Source organism: Somniosus microcephalus, chromosome 22 (assembly GCF_052327205.1).
Source record: "Somniosus microcephalus isolate GS21.2 chromosome 22, FLI_Smic_1.0, whole genome shotgun sequence".
NCBI classification, from domain to species: domain Eukaryota; kingdom Metazoa; phylum Chordata; class Chondrichthyes; order Squaliformes; family Somniosidae; genus Somniosus; species Somniosus microcephalus.
The window spans coordinates 12,152,700-12,170,300 of NC_141008.1; the positions used below are offsets into that span (position 1 = coordinate 12,152,700).

At 47.6% G+C, this 17,601-nt stretch overlaps 1 protein-coding gene across 2 annotated transcripts in view; it reads right to left on the minus strand.

Annotated features, from left to right (window-relative positions):
* Positions 1 to 17,601, minus strand: part of atp2a3 (ATPase sarcoplasmic/endoplasmic reticulum Ca2+ transporting 3) — an 824,766-nt gene that overhangs the window by 146,111 nt on the left and 661,054 nt on the right. For both annotated transcript variants that reach the window (XM_085964184.1, XM_085964185.1), the window contains one exon: positions 14,133 to 14,213. In XM_085964184.1, the coding sequence (XP_085820310.1) occupies positions 14,133 to 14,213 (81 nt within the window). The remainder of the gene's footprint in view (positions 1 to 14,132; positions 14,214 to 17,601) is intronic.

Consider the following 17,601-nt stretch of genomic DNA (forward strand, 5'->3'; position numbering starts at 1 on the left):
GGATCTTTTTAGAAATCAGCAAAGGGGGGACCAAGAAATTGATAAAGAAAGGGAAAATGGAATATGAGCACAAACTAGCGAAAAATATAAAAACAGATTGTAAAAGCTTCTATAGGTATGTGAAAAGGAAAAGACTGGCGAAGGTAAATGTAGGTCCTTTACAGTCAGAGACAGGAGAATTTATAATGGGTAATGAGGAAATGGCAGAGAAATTAAATAAATACTTTGTTTCTGTCTTCACTGAGGAAGATACAAAAAACCTCCCAAAATTAAGGAGTCAATTACTGTTGTAAGGAGGGATGATATATTAGCGGGTTCATCTAATGAGGCCATATGGGTAGAACTTAAAAACAAAAAGGGGGCAAGCACTTTGCTGGGAGTGTACTATAGGCCCCCAAACAGTCAGGGGGAGATAGAGGAACAGATATGTAGGCAAATCTCAGAGAAGTGCGAAAATAATAGGGTAATAATGGTGGGGGATTTCAACTTCCCCAATATAAATTGGGACAGTCAGAGTGTGAAAGGCTTAGAGGGTGCAGAATTCTTAAAGTGCATCCAGGAGAGCTTTTTGAGCCAACATGTAGAAAGTCCTACAAGAGAGGGGGCGGTACTGGACCTAATTCTGGGGAATGTAGCCGGGCAAGTGGTGGAAGTGTCAGTAGGAGAGCATTTTGGCGACAGTGACCATAAATCGGTGAGATTTAAGGTGGTCATGGAAAAAGACAAAGACGGCCCGGAAATAAGGGTTCTAAATTGGGGGAAGGCCGATTTTAATATGATAAGGCAGGATCTGGCCAAAGTGGACTGGGAGCAGCTGCTTATAGGAAAATCCACATCAAAACAGTGGGAGACTTTCAGAAGGGAAATAGAGAGAGTACAACGCCAACATGTTCCTGTAAAGGTCAAGGGTGGGACCAACAAGCAAAGGGAACCTTGGATGACAAGGGATATACAAAAATGCATTAGAAATAAAAGGGGGGCTTTTGGCAGTTACAAAAGACTAAAGACAGAAGAAGCCCTAGAGGAGTATAAAAAGTGCAGGGGCATACTTAAAAAAGAAATTAGGAGGGCGAGGAGGGGCCATGAAATAACACTGGCGAGCAAAATAAAGGAAAATCCTAAGATGTTTTATAAGTATATTAAGGGCAAGAGGATAACCAGGGAAAGGGTAGGGCCCATTAGGGACCAAAGTGGCAATCTGTGTGTAGAGCCAGAGGATGTAGGCGGGGTTTTAAATGAATTTTTTGCATCTGTGTTCACTATGGAGAAAGACGATGCAGACATAGAAATCGGGCAAGGGGACTGTGACATACTTGAACATATTAGCATCGAGAGGGAGGAGGTGCTAGCGGTTTTAGCGGGCCAAAAAGTGGATAAATCCCCAGGCCCGGACGAGATGTATCCCAGGCTGCTGTGGGAGGCAAGGGAGGAGATTGCAGGGGCTCTGACACTAATTTTCAGAACCTCTTTGGCCACAGGGGATGTACCAGAGGACTGGAGAACAGCTAACGTAGTACCATTATTCAAGAAGGGTAGCAGGGATAAACCAGGGAATTACAGGCCAGTGAGTCTAACATCTGTGGTGGGGAAATTATTGGAAAAAATTCTGAGGGACAAAATTAATCTCCACTTGGAGAGGCAAGGATTAATCGGGGATAGTCAGCATGGCTTTGTCAAGGGTAAATCATGTCTAACAAATCTGATCGAATTTTTCGAGGGGGTGACTAGTGGGGTGGATGAGGGAAATGCTGTGGATGTGGTTTACATGGACTTCAGTAAAGCTTTTGACAAAGTCCCGCATAGGAGACTGGTCAAGAAGGTAAGAGCCCATGGGATCCAGGGTGCCTTGGCGCGTTGGATCCTAAACTGGCTGAGTGGCAGGAGGCAGAGGGTGATGGTCGAAGGTTGCTTTTGTGACTGGAAGCCTGTGTCCAGTGGGGTACCTCAGGGATCGGTGCTGGGTCCCTTGTTGTTTGTGATCTACATAAATGATTTGGATGAGAATGTAAAAGGTATGATCAGTAAGTTCGCAGATGACACGAAAATTGGTGGGGTGGTAAATTGCGAGGAGGAAAGCCTCCGGCTACAGGACGATATAAACGGGTTGGTCAGATGGGCGGAAAAGTGGCAAATGGAATTTAACCCTGAAAAGTGCGAGGTGATGCATTTTGGACGGACAAATAAGGCAAGGGAATACACAATGAGTGGTAGGACCCTAGGAAGTACAGAGGGTCAGAGGGACCTTGGTGTACATGTACATAGATCCCTGAAGGCAGCGGAGCAGGTAGATAAGGTGGTTAAAAAGGCATATGGGATACTTGCCTTCATTAGCCAAGGCATAGAATATAAGAGCAGGGAGGTTATGATGGAGCGGTACAAAACGCTGGTAAGGCCACAGCTGGAGTACTCTGTGCAGTTCTGGTCGCCTCACTATAGGAAGGATGTGATTGCTTTGGAGAGGGTGCAGAGAAGATTCACCAGGATGTTACCTGGGATGGAGCGCCTCAGCTATGAAGAGAGGCTGGACAGGCTGGAGTTGTTTTCCTTGGAGCAGAGAAGGCTGAGGGGGGACCTGATTGAGGTGTACAAAATAATGAGGGGCATAGATAGGGTAGATAAAGAGGAACTTTTCCCCTTAGTAGGGGGGTCAATAACAAGGGGGCATAGATTCAGGGTAAGGGGCAGGAGATTTAGAGGGGATTTGAGGAGGAACTTTTTCACCCAGAGGGTGGTTGGAATGTGGAACTCAATGCCTGAAAGGGTGGTGGAGGCAGGAACCCTCACAACATTCAAGAAGCATTTGGATGAGCACTTGAAATGCCATTGCATACAAGGCTATGGACCAAATGCTGGAAAATGGGATTAGACTGGACAGGGATGGATGGGCGGCGCAGACACGATGGGCCGAAGGGCCTCTTTCTGTGCTGTAAAACTCTATGACTCTATGACTCTAATATGAGAAAACCAAGGGTGTGGTGAGAATGAGGAACTTAAAGAAATTATTAGTAAAAAAACAGTACTAGCAAAATTAATGGAACTAAAAGTCAATAAATCCCAAGGACCGGATGACCCTACATCCTAGGGTTATAGATTCTGGAACGGTTCCTGCAGATTGGAGGATAGCAAATGTAACCCCGCTATTTAAGAAAGGAGGGAGAGAGAAAATGGGGAACTACAGACCTGTTAGCCTCACATCAGTAGTTGGGAAAATGCTGGAATCTATTATAAAGGATGCAATAACTGGGCACTTAGAAACTAATAGTAAGATTGGGCAGAGTCAGCATGGATTTATGAAAGGGAAATCCTGTTTGACAAACCTATTGGAGTTCTTTGAGGATGTAACTAGTGGAGTAGACAAAGGGGAACCGGTAGATATGGTGCATTTGGATTTCCAGAAGGCCTTTGATAAGATTGTGAAGGGGTTGGATCGGGTGGATGCGGGGAAGATGTTCCCGATGATGGGTGAAACTAGAACTAGGGGGCATAGTCTTAGAATAAGGGGCTGCTCTTTCAAAACTGAGATGAGGAGGAACTACTTCACTCAGAGGGTGGTAGGTCCATGGAATATGCTGCCCCAAAAAGCTGTAGAAGCTACATCATTACATAAATTTAAAACAGAGACAGTTTCCTAGAAGTAAAGGGAATTAAGGGTTACGGGGAGTGGGCAGGAATTTGGACGAGTCTAGGTTCGGCTCGGTCATGGCCCTGTGGGTAGCGGAGCGGGCCCAGGGGCCGTGTAGCCTGATCCTGCTCCTATTTCGTGTGTCTAATTCTGTTAGATTCAGGAGATGGTTCTGTGATAGTGGATTGGCGGTTAGGATCAGATCAGCCATGATCTTATTGAATGGCGGAGCAGGCTCGAGGGGCCGATTGGCCTACTCCTGCTCCTATTTCTTATGTTCTCATGTTCACACAAGAGGTTGGTGAACAAAATTAGGGCACATGGAATTGGGGGTAATATACTAGCATGGATTGAGAATTGGTTAACAGACAGAAAACAAAGAGTAGGGATAAACGGGTCTTTTTCAGGATGGCAGGCTGCAACTAGTGGGGTACCGCAAGGATAGGTGCTTGGGCCCCAGCTATTCACAATCTATATCAATGATTTGGATGAGGGGACTAAATGTAACATTTCCAAATTTGCTGATGACACAAAGCTAGGTGGCAGTGGCAGTTGTGAGGAGGATGTGAAGAGGCTTCAAGGGGATCTCGACAGGCTCAGTGAGTAGGCGAGAACATGGCAGATGGAATATAATGTGGATAAATGTGAAGTTATCCACTTTGGTAGAAAAAACAGAAACGCAGAGTATTTCCTAAATGGTGAAAGATTGGGGAATGCAGATGCTCAAAGGGACCTGGGTTTCCTTGTACATGAGTCACTGGAAGTGAATGTGCAGGTGCAGCAAGCCATTAAGAAGGCAAATGGTATGCTGGCTTTCATTACGAGGACGTGAGTACAGGAGTAAATAAGTCTTACTCCAATTATATAGGGCCTTGGTGAGACCACACCTGGAGTACTGTGTACAATTTTGGTCTCCTTACCTAAGGAAGGATATACTTGCCATAGAGGGAGTGCAACGAAGGTTCACGAGATTAATTCCTGGGATGGCAAGACCTTCGTATGAGAAGTCATTGAGTAAACTAGGCCTGTATTGTCTTGACTTCAGAAGAATGAGAGGGGATCTCATTGAAGTATACAAAATCATTACAGGGCTTGATAGGGTGGATGCTGGGAGAATGTTTCCCTTGGCTGGGGAGTCTAGAACCAGGGGCCACAGCCTCAGGATAAAGGGTAGGCCATTCAGGACTGAGATGAGGAGAAATTGCTTCACTCAGAGGGTGGTGAATCTTTGGAATTCTCTACCCCAGAGGGCTGTGGAGACTCAGTCATTGGGTATATTCAAAACAGAAGTCGATAGATTTCTGACTAGTAAGGGCATCAAGGGATATGGCGATAGGGCCGGTGAATGGCGTTGAGGCAGAAGATCAGCCATGATCTCATTGAATGGCGGAGCAGGCTCGAGGGGCCGAATGGCCCACTCCTGCTCCTATTTCTTATGTTCTTATTTGCAGCGTTGAGCTATATTAACGTCTGAAATGGTGGGTACTGCCTGCTCACAGAAGAGGAAGGGGCCCCTGGGCTAGCAGAGAACTCCTGGCTATGTGTCTTCAAATTAACGTTGCTCCTCCGACCATCAACAGATTTTACCAGTCAGGAGGTTATGGGTTGGATTACCTGTTGATGTTCCATTGGCCGATGTCAGAAATTAAGACAGAACAGACCAGAGGACATTTAGAGCAAGCAAAGGCCATTCATCCCATCGAGCTCAGCCAGTCATTCAGGAGCATTGTAAATCCTTTAATCTCTTCCCTTTCCCAATTCGAAACCCATATAACCAAAGCCCCCCTATTGAAGCAGGAATCTCTCCAACTCTTTTATTTTAAATGTTTCACCCGAGTCCACATTCACTGAACAGGTGGCAGTGCAGTTAACAGTACTCAGACCTGAAGAATTACTCCGTTGCAGTACAAAATAGATTTAGGGCAGGCACGTGCTTTCACCTGTCCTGTGTTGGTTGATGGCCATGTTGAATTGGACAAGTATTCCGAGCCTGGCTTTGACTCGGGAGCGGATGCTGACCAACTTGTCCTTCTCAAGTGGATCAGGTCTCTCGTCCTGGGGGGCGACGAGTATTCGTGGAACAGGACTTGGCTTCTGGAGACCTCCGAGACGAGGAGAGCTGGGAAGGCGGGACAGACTGCACGGTCTCCCTTTGCAACCCAATCTCGCTTATTCTTGCAGTTCACACTGACCACTCAAACGGATTTTTGAAATGATTTACAAATCTCCGTATTTAAAAGCTTGCTCTGTTCAGTTCTGATGTTCTTTAAAGGTACTAATCCTTGGATTTTCCTCTTTGCTCGTGATATTTTTAAGAAATTCGAAAAACAAAGAATTGGCAAAGAAGACTTCAGTTATTTGAAGCAAAGTTAATACAACTCAGCACTTGCTGATTTATATTGAATCATAGGACTTGCCGTCATTTATTTTCCACTTGCAAGTAAGAAAACAGGCAGCTCCCAGAGTTCAGATTGATGATGTTGCTGTGCCAGATTCTACACATGCCGAGCAGTGAGCTCATTATGCAGGTGGCATTATTTGGATACCCTTCCTACTGGAAAACCGTACTGCTATTCCTGGGATCGTACCATCCACAAAACACTGGGGGTGGGGGTGAAGGAAGGAGGGGGAAAACTGTACAAGGTTTTTTTTAATCTGAAGTCAAATCAGAACAGTTTTCTTGTAAAGCCATGGCTTCAGTCAGGTCTGCCTTTTGTACCTGGGCACTTGCCTGCCCTTACTGACAACCTTGGCTAGCAGTCCTGCTGGTGGCTTCACTTTGATTAATGTAGCTCAGATTCTCTGGCAAACGATTCTCTTAGAAATGTGGTGTTGTGAGCAGTAACACAGGTACTGCAACAATGTAGATATTGGCTTAACTTTGCCTCAAGGTCTCAGAAAGAATGCAGGCCTCTTTGTTGACACAACAATGCTGCATAATGAATCATAAAAGCCCCCAGTCCTGGAAATGTCTATTTTAATTAAACATCCTGTAACTTTTAAGATATGTATCCAGCTCATTAAATACCAGAGTTGTCGGATCAATGATAAATAGTGGAGTTCTGCCTTCACCCTCTGCTACATGTTTCTTGACCAGTGCGGTATAGCACTGCACTCACATTCTTCAGACACTGATGGCACGACACCTTGCCAACAATTCATGGTGCCAGCTTCAGGTAGAACCCAGCATCTGTCCAGAAGCAGTTGTACCCTTTTTGTATTAACCTTAGATGGTCAACGTTGAAGGCAGCCTGATAATGTAACTCTGCTTCAGTGGTAGGTCTTGCTAGAGGTCATGCTTCCTTGCTAGACCTGTGATTGGCTGATTCTAAGCAGGATCAACAAAAGCCTCAGAATAGGCTAGGCATCACATTAAATGGGGTTAGAAGAGCAGGGGGTGGGGGGGGGGGGGTTCCCTGGTTTCCTGGCCAATATTTATCCCTCAACCAATATCACTAATGTAGTGTATGTAACTGTTCTACCTTTAAGAGAACTATTGTATGTAACCGTCCACCTTTAAGAGAACTATTTTAGGTGTGGCACTACTTTATCTTGGCTGCTGTATACTGTAATACCGACGGTGACCACACCGGTATATAAGTGCTGTGTCAGGATTTATTGGGCAGATTCGCCCTGACCTTCGAATAGTAAAGTCCTGTTAAAGTTACTCTTGTAGTCTGTGTATGAATTCGCCATAATACCTACAGACTTTACAGTGGCGACGAGTTCGATCTTACCCTGCGGCAACAATACTTCCGAAGCAGTTAACGAGCGTCGAGAAGAGGCACCCGCCCTCGTCGTTCTGCTGAGAGAAAACTTGAGTCTGCAGAGCAAGGAAGAAGGAAGAATTCAGACACGAAGCCTTCCATCAGCAACAGGCACTGATTGTCCCTTCTGCCACGGTGGTGAGTGAGCCGATCAGCACGAGAAGCAAGTCGGCCACGGTGACTGTGAGTAAAGGGAAAATAAAAAAAATAAACGGAGGATAAGGGCGGTGAACTCGACCACGGTCGGGGGAAAGGAGCCGGACAGAAGTCGGGCCCAGAGGCGCTGAGACTGGGGCAGCGTGGAGCACGGAAGCCGCGGTACAAGCAGGCTGGGAGACGCAACGGCGTCGTGAGACAGCTAGACCGCGACCGGCGAAAAAGGCCGGGCAGCTACCGAGGCCACGAGGCGCTGCGACCGGGATCGTAAGGCGCAGGAAGATATAAAAATAAATAAACCGCGGTGAACTCAGCCGCAGCCGGGGAGGAAAGCACCGGACTGCGAGAGGGCTGGGAGGCGCGATTGGAGTGAAAAAGGCCGGGCAGCGACCGAGGCCACGAAGCGCTGCGACCGGGATCATAAGGCGCGGGAAGATATAAAAATAAATAAATCGCGGAGAACTCAGCCGCAGCCGGGGAGGAAAGCACCGGACTGCGAGAGGGCTGGGAGGCGCGATTGGAAGCCGCTGAGGGAGAGACAGAGCCCGAGCGAGCGGGAGAGACAGAGCCCGAGCGAGGGAGACTGAGCGAGATCCAGCCCAGCGGCTGAAACTGTTCGCCGTCAACGGGTTGTACCCAGCGCCGGTTGCCCTGCCGAGAAAAGGGAACAAGGAACGCACTGAAGCCGACGCGCAGGCTGCGAACCCCGAAAGCCAGCGGTCGTCACCCGAGGGAAAAGCTTACCCCTCCCGCCAGGGGAAGAAACGCGGGAAGCCGCCAGTAGGCGGGGAAGAAGACAGAAGCGGGAAACCGCCATTTTGAAAGTGGGCGGGGAAAGAAGACAAGCGCGGGAAACCGCCATTTTGAAAAAAAAAGTTAAAGAAATATTTCGTTGTTGTTTCTCAGGAAGAGTGTGAAGATGCCTAAGCGTAGTAACATCAACGGTTTCGATTCCGATGTGGAAGATTGGGCCACGTATGTAGAACGCATCGAGATATATTGTAAGGTCAATAAGATAGCAAATTATGACAAAGCTCTAACCTTACTAAACTCAATGGGTGCGAAGACATACGGGTTATTGAAGCATCTTCTATCACCAGCTAAACCGGCGGATCAGTCTTTCGCTAATATTGTTGCTGTCCTGAAGGATCATTTTAACCCCGCACCGCTGATGTTAGCGGAACGATCAAAATTTTACGTGAGAACACAACGAAAAGAGGAAAGCAACGCGGAGTACCTGGTTGAACTGCGTAGGCTAGCAAAATACTGTCAGTTTGGGGTAAATCTGACAGAGGCACTGAGAGACAAGTTCATGTGCGGGATGTCGAAGGAAGGAACACAAAAACGACTGCTCGAAGAGAACGATCTTACACTTGATAAGGCTGTCCTTATTGCAGCATCGCACGAAGCCGCAGCGAGAGGCACGGCGGAAATGCAGCAGAAGACAGCGGTACTCAGTGTGGATCAAATGACTTCGGGTACAACGAAATGTTATCGTTGTGGGAAGACAACACACGATCAGAACCAATGCTGGTTTAAAAACCAGGAATGTAGAAAATGTGGCAAGCTTGGTCACATAGCTAAGGTATGCTGGTCAGGAAAGAAGACCAGCAATAATAAGTCACCGCAGAAGAAGTACAGAAAGGTACATAAGGTGACTGGGAAGAGTCCAGATGAACAGAATTCGGACTCAGACTCCAACAGCAAGGAACTGGGTAGTCTGAGGATTCACAATGTGAGTAAAGAAGCTGACCGACAAACTATCTGGGTCACACTACAGATTGCAAAAGTCCAAGTGAAGATGGAAGTGGACACCGGATCGGCGTTGACGGTCATGAATAAGCAAGATTACAAAAAGTTATTCAAACATATTCCCCTACGGGATACGGAGATAGTATTGCAGACATACACGGGGCATAAAGTATACCCCATCGGGAAGATAAAAGTCAAGGTGAGACACAAGGGCAAAGAACACCAAGGAATGGACATATATGTACTACCCGAGGGAGGTCCACCACTTCTGGGACGGGAGTGGATCAGGAAAATAAAGATAGACTGGCATTCACTAAACACAATGACGGTAGATTCCGGAAAGGAAGATGTCAAACCTGAACGGTTGTCCAGAATATTGGACAAAGCTAAAGAGGTATTCCAACAAGGACTGGGAACACCGAGAGGAATTAAAGCAAAAATCAAGATTGCAGAACATGCAAGCCCAAAATTTTTCAAAGCCAGATCGGTACCTTACGCGATACGACCTGCTGTGGAGGCAGAACTGGAAGAGCTTGAACGTTCAGGGGTACTGTCTAAGGTGGACTGGAGTGAGTGGGCCACGCCCATTGTTCCCGTCATGAAGTCTTCATCAAGTAACAAGCCAGGGGGACCGGGAAAGGTCCGCATCTGCGGAGACTTCAAGATCACAGTTAATCCGGTGCTTCACACGGTACAATACCCGCTCCCGCGGATTGAGGATATCTTTGCTTCATTGTCTGGCGGGAAACACTTCACCAAGATAGACCTGGCACAAGCATACTTACAAATGGAAGTCGAGGAAGAGTCGCGCCAGTATCTCACAATCAACACGCACAGAGGCTTGTATCGTTATAATAGACTGGTTTTTGGAGTAGCTTCGGCTCCAGCAATTTGGCAGAGGGCCATGGAGCAGGTCTTACAGGGTATTCCAAGCACGCAGTGTTACTTGGACGATATCCTGATTACGGGAGAAGACGAGGAGGAACACCTCACAAATTTGAAACTGGTGCTCACCAGGTTGAAGGAATATGGCCTTCGAGTTAATCGCCAGAAATGTGAGTTCTTCCAGAAACGGATCTCGTACTGCGGTCATGTCATTGACCAAGAGTGGCTGCACAAGTCACCTGACAAGATAGAAGCTGTCGTGAAGGCCCCCGCTCCGGAAAATGTATCACAGTTGAGATCGTTTCTGGGGTTGATTAATTATTACAAGTTTCTGCCAAATCTATCCACGGTGCTGCATCCGCTGAATGCTCTGTTGCGGAAAGAAGTACCATGGAAGTGGAGCGAGGACTGTAAGAAGGCCTTTCGCAGAAGCAAGGCGTTGATTACCTCTGAGGAAGTGTTGGCTCATTTCAACCCAACGTTACCTCTTCGTCTAGCTTGTGATACTTCCCCTTATGGAATTGGAGCAGTACTTTCACACAAGTTCCCAAATGGCTCGGAAAGGCCAGTCGCATTTGCGTCCCGATCATTGACCTCCACTGAGCGAAATTATGCTCAGATAGATAGGGAGGCCCTCAGCCTTGTGTGGGGAGTAAAGAAATTCAATCATTACCTGCAGGGCAAGAAGTTCACATTACTGACAGACCACCAGCCGTTGGTGTCCATATTCAACCCTAACAAGGCCGTTTCCACTATGACAGCGCAAAGGCTACAGAGGTGGTCCGTGTTACTTGGGGCACACCAATATGACATCGAATACAAAAGGTCCAAACAGCATGGAAATGCTGATGGGTTATCGCGCCTACCGTTGCCAGTAGTAGAAGAGGCGGCTACAGTGGACCCGGTAGAAATGTTCCACTCATCCATAGTGGAATGTCTACCAGTAACAAATTCAATGATCGAAAATGAAACAAGAAATGACCTGACTCTCTCACGAGTCTACGATTTAACGGTGGAGGGATGGCCAGCACATGGCGAACCAATGTTGCCAGCATTTTCGCAAAGAAGAGAACAGCTGTCAGTGTGCCGAGGAACCTTGATGTGTGGATCTAGAGTGGTGATTCCACCCAAACTTCAGCAGAAGGTGCTAAAGGAGCTTCACGAGGGGCATCTGGGTGGAGTGAAAATGAAGAACCTAGCAAGAGCGTTTGTGTGGTGGCCAGGTATTGATGGAGACATCGAAGAAATAACCAAGAGCTGTCTAGGATGCCAGAAGGTCCAAAACGCGCCACCACAAGCTCCTCTGCATCCATGGGAGTGGCCCTCATCTCCTTGGCAAAGGGTACACGTCGACTTTGCTGGTCCATTTATGGACTCAATGTTTCTAATCGCGGTGGATGCACACTCCAAGTGGCCGGAGGTAATAAAGATGTCCTCCACCACCACGGAAAAAACCATCACAGTATTAAGGACCATATTTGCCAGGAATGGGCTGCCGGAACAGATCTGTTCTGATAATGGACCGCAATTTGTGTCCGAAGAATTCAGGAAGTTCTTAAAAAGGAATGGGGTCAAGCACTACACGTCAGCCCCATACCATCCCGCCACCAATGGATTAGCTGAAAGGTTTGTCCAGACCTTCAAGAAGGCCATAAAGGCCATGGGTAATGAAGACATCAACCTACAACATAAGGTAGATAACTTCTTGTTGGCGTACAGGAATGCAACACATGCGGTCACAAACCAAACTCCCGCCATGATGTTTTTCAATAGAAGACTAAGATGCCGGCTGGATTTGATTAAGCCAAACGTCAGAAGGGACGTAGAGAACCGGCAATTTCAGGGCATGAATGAAAGGCCAACTAGATCCTTTCAGATAGGTCAACAAGTTTTGGCCCGGGACTACCGTACCGAGAAATGGCAGCCTGGAACTATTGGGAAAAGGCTAGGGCCGCTGATGTATACCGTGGACATTGGTGACAGCATAATAAGGCGCCATGTTGACCAGATCATAGGGTCATCCACAAAGGACCAACCTACTCCACAACCTTACACGGCTAATGTTGAAGCAGAGATACCCAGAGCACCTACCTCCGATCTGGTAATACTGGAATCAGATGAACCTGACACTGTCCTTCAAGCCGAATCGACCTTGCCAGAAGAACCTACTACCCTGCCGAAAACTACTACACCACCGAGGCGTTATCCGGACAGAGTCAGGAAGCCTCCAGAGAGACTGAATCTGTGAAATGTTTTGCATAAGTTGTATATATGTTATGATGTTATGTTAATGGGGAATAAGTATGTTGTAAGCTAAAAAGGGAGGATTGTAGTGTATGTAACTGTTCTACCTTTAAGAGAACTATTGTATGTAATCGTCCACCTTTAAGAGAACTGTTTTAGGTGTGGCACTTTATCTTGGCTGCTGTATACTGTAATACCGACGGTGACCACACCGGTATATAAGTGCTGTGTCAGGATTTATTGGGCAGATTCGCCCTGACCTTCGAATAGTAAAGTCCTGTTTTAAGTTACTCTTGTAGTCTGTGTATGAATTCGCCATAATACCTACAGACTTTACAATTAAAACAGATGATCTGGTCATTACCTCATTGCTGTTTGTGGGAGCTTGCTGTGCGCAAACTGGCTGCCGCGTTTCCCACATTACAACAGTGGCTGCACTTCAAACAGTACTTCATTGGCTGTAAAGCGCTTTGGGACATCCTGAGATTGTGAAAGGCGCTATATAAATGCAAGTCTTTTTTTAAGTCGGTGCAGCTGAATCGATGACTGCCTTAATGCAGCGGGGTGTGGGGGCAGGTGAGAGCACTAAAGATTTGAGGAGTTTGTGCTGGAATACTAGTAGTAAGTCAAAGGACTTCTTGGAGCAAAGCGCATGTTCCAAGTGCACAGGACTAATCTTGGTAAAGAGCCTTCTACAGAGCGGAGATGGGGATGAGAACTGGGATCAAAACCAGGCCCTGTGAAAACAATAGCTGCATTGGTCCATGACTGGGATACGGCCCAAAGGCTACACCCAACCTGGACTGGGATTCTGGCCCTGGCAAGGGGCTTCTGGTCCATGCAAGAACAGGGTGATGTGAATGAAGCAAAAGTTAACGATCATCTTGCGCGCTGTGAATGCTCCGGATAACTTTGCCTCAGGCTGTAGGTGCTGTTCACAGAATCACAGAAACCCCACAGTGCAGATAGAGGCCATTTCGGCCCATCGAGCCTGCATCGACACACATCCCACCCGATCCCTGTAACCCCTACACCAACACCTATCCCACACTATCCCCGTAACCCCATGTATTTAATCCCCCTAACACTAAGGGTCAATTTATCATAGCCAATCAACCTAACCCGCACATCTTTGGACTGTGGGAGGAAACCGGAGCACCCGGAGAAAACCCACGCAAACACGGGGAGAATGTGCAAACTCCACACAGACAGTCACCCGAGGCCAGATTCGAGCCCGGGTCCCTGGCGCTGTGAGGCAACAGTGCTAGCCACTATGCCACCGTGTTGTCCATCAAGCTAAGTGTTATACCATGGTTCCTCAGAGCAGACACATAGGGTATTTTGGAATCAACAAGAAAACTAATTGCGTGGAGAGGCATTTCCTTTCTACTTCCTGATCTTTGACATAATAAAATTCACTTGGCACCAAACACAGAGCAGGTTACTCCAGATGTAGCAACAGAATTCAGTCCTGAAGGGCCAGACAAAGCGCATCTATAATTCGACATGAATAGGTCATTCGGTCAGTATAATTAGATCAAGTTGGGCCCGTGCCCAAGCTACAGCGATGAAGCCTGGATGGATGTGGTTGACGTACTTTGCATTTTTTTTTATATTAGGTGGAACTGACCAACTGTCCACACCTCAGATGTACAGACTGGACACTGGCCTGGGACAGAGCATCCGCATCCAGTGAAGATCCTCACCTGTAAGAATGGACTGGTCCACTCGGAGGGTTGTTGACTTGATGCTGGTAATCCTGATGTCAGCAGGGACTTTATCGCCAACTGAGAAAAAAGAAAAAAATTCCAATCAAACCAAGACAGCAGTAAAATAACCAGAATTGAAGTGTTAGCTCGTGCAAAGTGTAGTGTATGTAACCTGTACCGCCTTAAGAGGATACCTTAAGGTGATGGACTACTTTTTGATGGCTCCTGTACATTGTAGTACCGGTGGTGACCACACCGGTATATAAACCCTGCGGAGCAAAGTGTATCCCAGTTCAGCCCTGACCCTCGATCACTAAAGACCTGTTTAATTAATTCTGTAGTCTGTGTCCTGTTATTCAGCATAACTACATTTGAAAACACAGACTCAACACAAAGCTCTCCTGACCATCAGCTGTTTCCTTCACAGTCTTTTCCCAAAACTCACGCTGATTATTTTCTTGTATACACTTGAGTGAAATTGGAACAGGTATGGAACCTGCTCGGATTTTATTCCCTCATCCCCTTAAAAACAATGCCAGCTGGAACCTCCTTCCGTGGTCCTTAAGCCATTGGTCATGAACCCACCTGCCATTTTTATATATTTCGGCACCTCAATCAGCCGTAATAGATGACTTGACGCACGGGTAGATCTTGTTGACATCGAATGCCAACAAGAGTCCGTCGTGATACACAGCTCCAGATCGAGGGACTGACCCAGCCTCTTCCCACCACTTTACACAGAAGAATGTTTTTCCAGTAATTTTCCCAGTGCAATGCTCTGATAAACTAGAGATTATACAGGGGGGATAATGGTTGGTCTAAGAGATCGAAGGAGAATCACAAATCAACCGAGTGTTTTTCTGCCCAATTTAGTTGGGTTCCAAATTGGCTACTGCAGTGTCAGAGGGAGGCTCGAGTTGCAGGAGACCGGTGGCACGGCGGACCCATTTTCAACAAATCACAATTGTTATTAAAAAGTGTAATCTTTGAAAAGGACGAGTTTCAAAATACAGTGGGGGAGAAATTCGGTGGAGCCGCAAACGGGGCGCCCAGCTCGCCTGGGCGCCGGAATTACCGCTGCGATCGGAGCAGTTGCGCCCACCGGAAATTCATCTTGAACGCCCCAAGAGGGACTCGGGGCACTGCTCGAGGCGCCCCGCGTCCCTCTTAAGGCGCTGATACTGAATATCGCAGCGCAAAGTGCCGCAGCGCCACACGCTGTGGCACGGCACGCTGCGGTACTGCAGGCCTTCCTGCCCTTCTTAACGGGGAGGGGCCTGCACCAGCGCGATCCCTGATCGCGAGTGCCGGCAAAAGAGCCCGGCACCGAGGAGAAGTGCCGGGCTCTCGGAAAACAGCTGACACTGGCGCGGGGGGGGGGGGGGGGCGTCAGGAGGCCGGGGACGGAGGTGCCCCGCACCGCCACCTTAATTTGCGCCACAGGTAGGCCCCGTGAACGGGGCGCGATTTGCGACCGGAGTTACAGAGGCGGGCGCTAACAAATTTCGCGATCGGGGCGGTAGCGGGGCGCTGCGCACACCGGTGACGTCATCGGTGGCGGCACAGCGCAACAGGCTAACGCCGCCATTAGCGCCCCGCTAAATATCGCGGGAGGTGTGGCCAGTGGCGCTAAAGCCACTGAGTGCCCTCTTTAGGCGCTAACTGGTGGCGCAGCCCACCGAATGTCTAGGCCAGTATCTTCATTTGTGAAATAAAACATATATCAGTTACTTTATATTCAGCTGTTTGAGAGATTGAAGCGCAGTTGGGTTACTCTTTGTCCGTGTCCTCAAAGCTCTTCTTGGAGAAGTGTGGAAGGAGTTTCACTATTCGAGGTGTGGAAGGAGTTTCACTATTCCAGGTGTGGAAGGAGTTTCACTATTCCAGGTGTGGAAGGAGTTTGACTATTCGAGGTGTGGAAGGAGTTTCACTACTCGAGGTGTGGATGGAGTTTCACTGTTCCAGGTGTGGAAGGAGTTTCACTATTCCAGGTGTGGAAGGAGTTTCACTATTCCAGGTGTGGAAGGAGTTTCACTACTCGAGGTGTGGAAGGAGTTTCACTATTCGAGGTGTGGAAGGAGTTTCACTATTCGAGGTGTGGATGGAGTTTCACTATTCCAGGTGCGGAAGGAGTTTCACTATTCCAGGTGTGGATGGAGTTTCACTATTCCAGGTGTGGAAGGAGTTTCACTATTCCAGGTGTGGAAGGAGTTTCACTATTCGAGGTGTGGAAGGAGTTTCACTATTCCAGGTGTGGAAGGAGTTTCACTATTCGAGGTGTGGAAGGAGTTTGACTATTCGAGGTGTGGAAGGAGTTTCACTACTCGAGGTGTGGATGGAGTTTCACTGTTCCAGGTGTGGAAGGAGTTTCACTATTCCAGGTGTGGAAGGAGTTTCACTATTCCAGGTGTGGAAGGAGTTTCACTATTCGAGGTGTGGAAGGAGTTTCACTATTCGAGGTGTGGATGGAGTTTCACTATTCCAGGTGCGGAAGGAGTTTCACTATTCCAGGTGCGGAAGGAGTTTCACTATTCCAGGTGTGGAAGGAGTTTCACTATTCGAGGTGTGGATGGAGTTTCACTATTCGAGGTGTGGAAGGAGTTTCACTATTCGAGGTGTGGATGGAGTTTCACTATTCCAGGTGCGGAAGGAGTTTCACTATTCCAGGTGCGGAAGGAGTTTCACTATTCCAGGTGTGGAAGGAGTTTCACTACTCGAGGTGTGGATGGAGTTTCACTATTCGAGGTGTGGAAGGAGTTTCACTATTCGAGGTGTGGAAGGAGTTTCACTATTCGAGGTGTGGATGGAGTTTCACTATTCCAGGTGTGGAAGGAGTTTCACTATTTCAGGTGTGGAAGGAGTTTCACTATTCCAGGTGTGGAAGGAGTTTCACTATTCCAGGTGTGGAAGGAGTTTCACTATTCCAGGTGTGGAAGGAGTTTCACTATTCCAGGTGTGGAAGGAGTTTCACTATTCCAGGTGTGGAAGGAGTTTCACTATTCCAGGTGTGGAAGGAGTTTCACTATTCCAGGTGTGGAAGGAGTTTCACTATTCCAGGTGTGGAAGGAGTTTCACTATTCCAGGTGTGGAAGGAGTTTCACTATTCGAGGTGTGGATGGAGTTTCACTATTCCAGGTGTGGAAGGAGTTTCACTATTCCAGGTGTGGAAGGAGTTTCACTATTCCAGGTGTGGAAGGAGTTTCACTATTCCAGGTGTGGAAGGAGTTTCACTACTCGAGGTGTGGAAGGAGTTTCACTATTCGAGGTGTGGAAGGAGTTTCACTATTCGAGGTGTGGATGGAGTTTCACTATTCCAGGTGTGGAAGGAGTTTCACTATTCCAGGTGTGGAAGGAGTTTCACTATTCCAGGTGTGGAAGGAGTTTCACTATTCCAGGTGTGGATGGAGTTTCACTATTCCAGGTGCGGATGGAGTTTCACTACTCGAGGTGTGGAAGGAGTTTCACT